The 314-nt window shown below is 48.1% G+C and overlaps 1 protein-coding gene across 1 annotated transcript in view; it reads left to right on the top strand.

Moving 5' to 3' along the window:
- Nucleotides 1-18: 18 nt before the first annotated feature.
- The window catches only part of CSUI_007011 (regulator of chromosome condensation repeat-containing protein), a gene marked incomplete at its 3' end in the record, with an annotated part of 1,006 nt that continues 710 nt past the window's right edge, over nt 19-314 (top strand). The window contains exon 1 of the mRNA XM_068067161.1: nt 19-188. Within this exon, the coding sequence (XP_067920865.1) occupies nt 69-188 (120 nt within the window). The remainder of the gene's footprint in view (nt 189-314) is intronic.

Here is a 314-nt window from a genome sequence, read left to right as displayed (position 1 = left end):
CTCTCTCTCTCTCTTTCTCTCGGTGTGCTTAATGGTTGGCTTTGCTTGCAGCTAGCCATCAGCTGTATATGTGGGGGCACTCGTCGAATCACAAGCTCATCTTTACAGCAGCTGCGGAAGGGATATGTGAGACGGCAACCCAGCCAGGTGTAGCCATTCGCTCTGGATTGAAGAGCTCTTGTTGTCGAGTAAGTTCTTCGATAGGGGCAGTTGATCTCCCAGTTACTTTCTTTCTCTCTTCACTCAGAGAGAGAGACACCCTTGTTCAGATCAAGAAGTACCATACATCACCAGAGATATAGGCATCGATTAGA

This window comes from Cystoisospora suis, assembly GCF_002600585.1.
Source record: "Cystoisospora suis strain Wien I chromosome Unknown contig_3611, whole genome shotgun sequence".
NCBI lineage: Eukaryota > Apicomplexa > Conoidasida > Eucoccidiorida > Sarcocystidae > Cystoisospora > Cystoisospora suis.
Note: the sequence above shows the minus strand (reverse complement) of the source record. Positions and strands in the feature narration are given on the sequence as shown.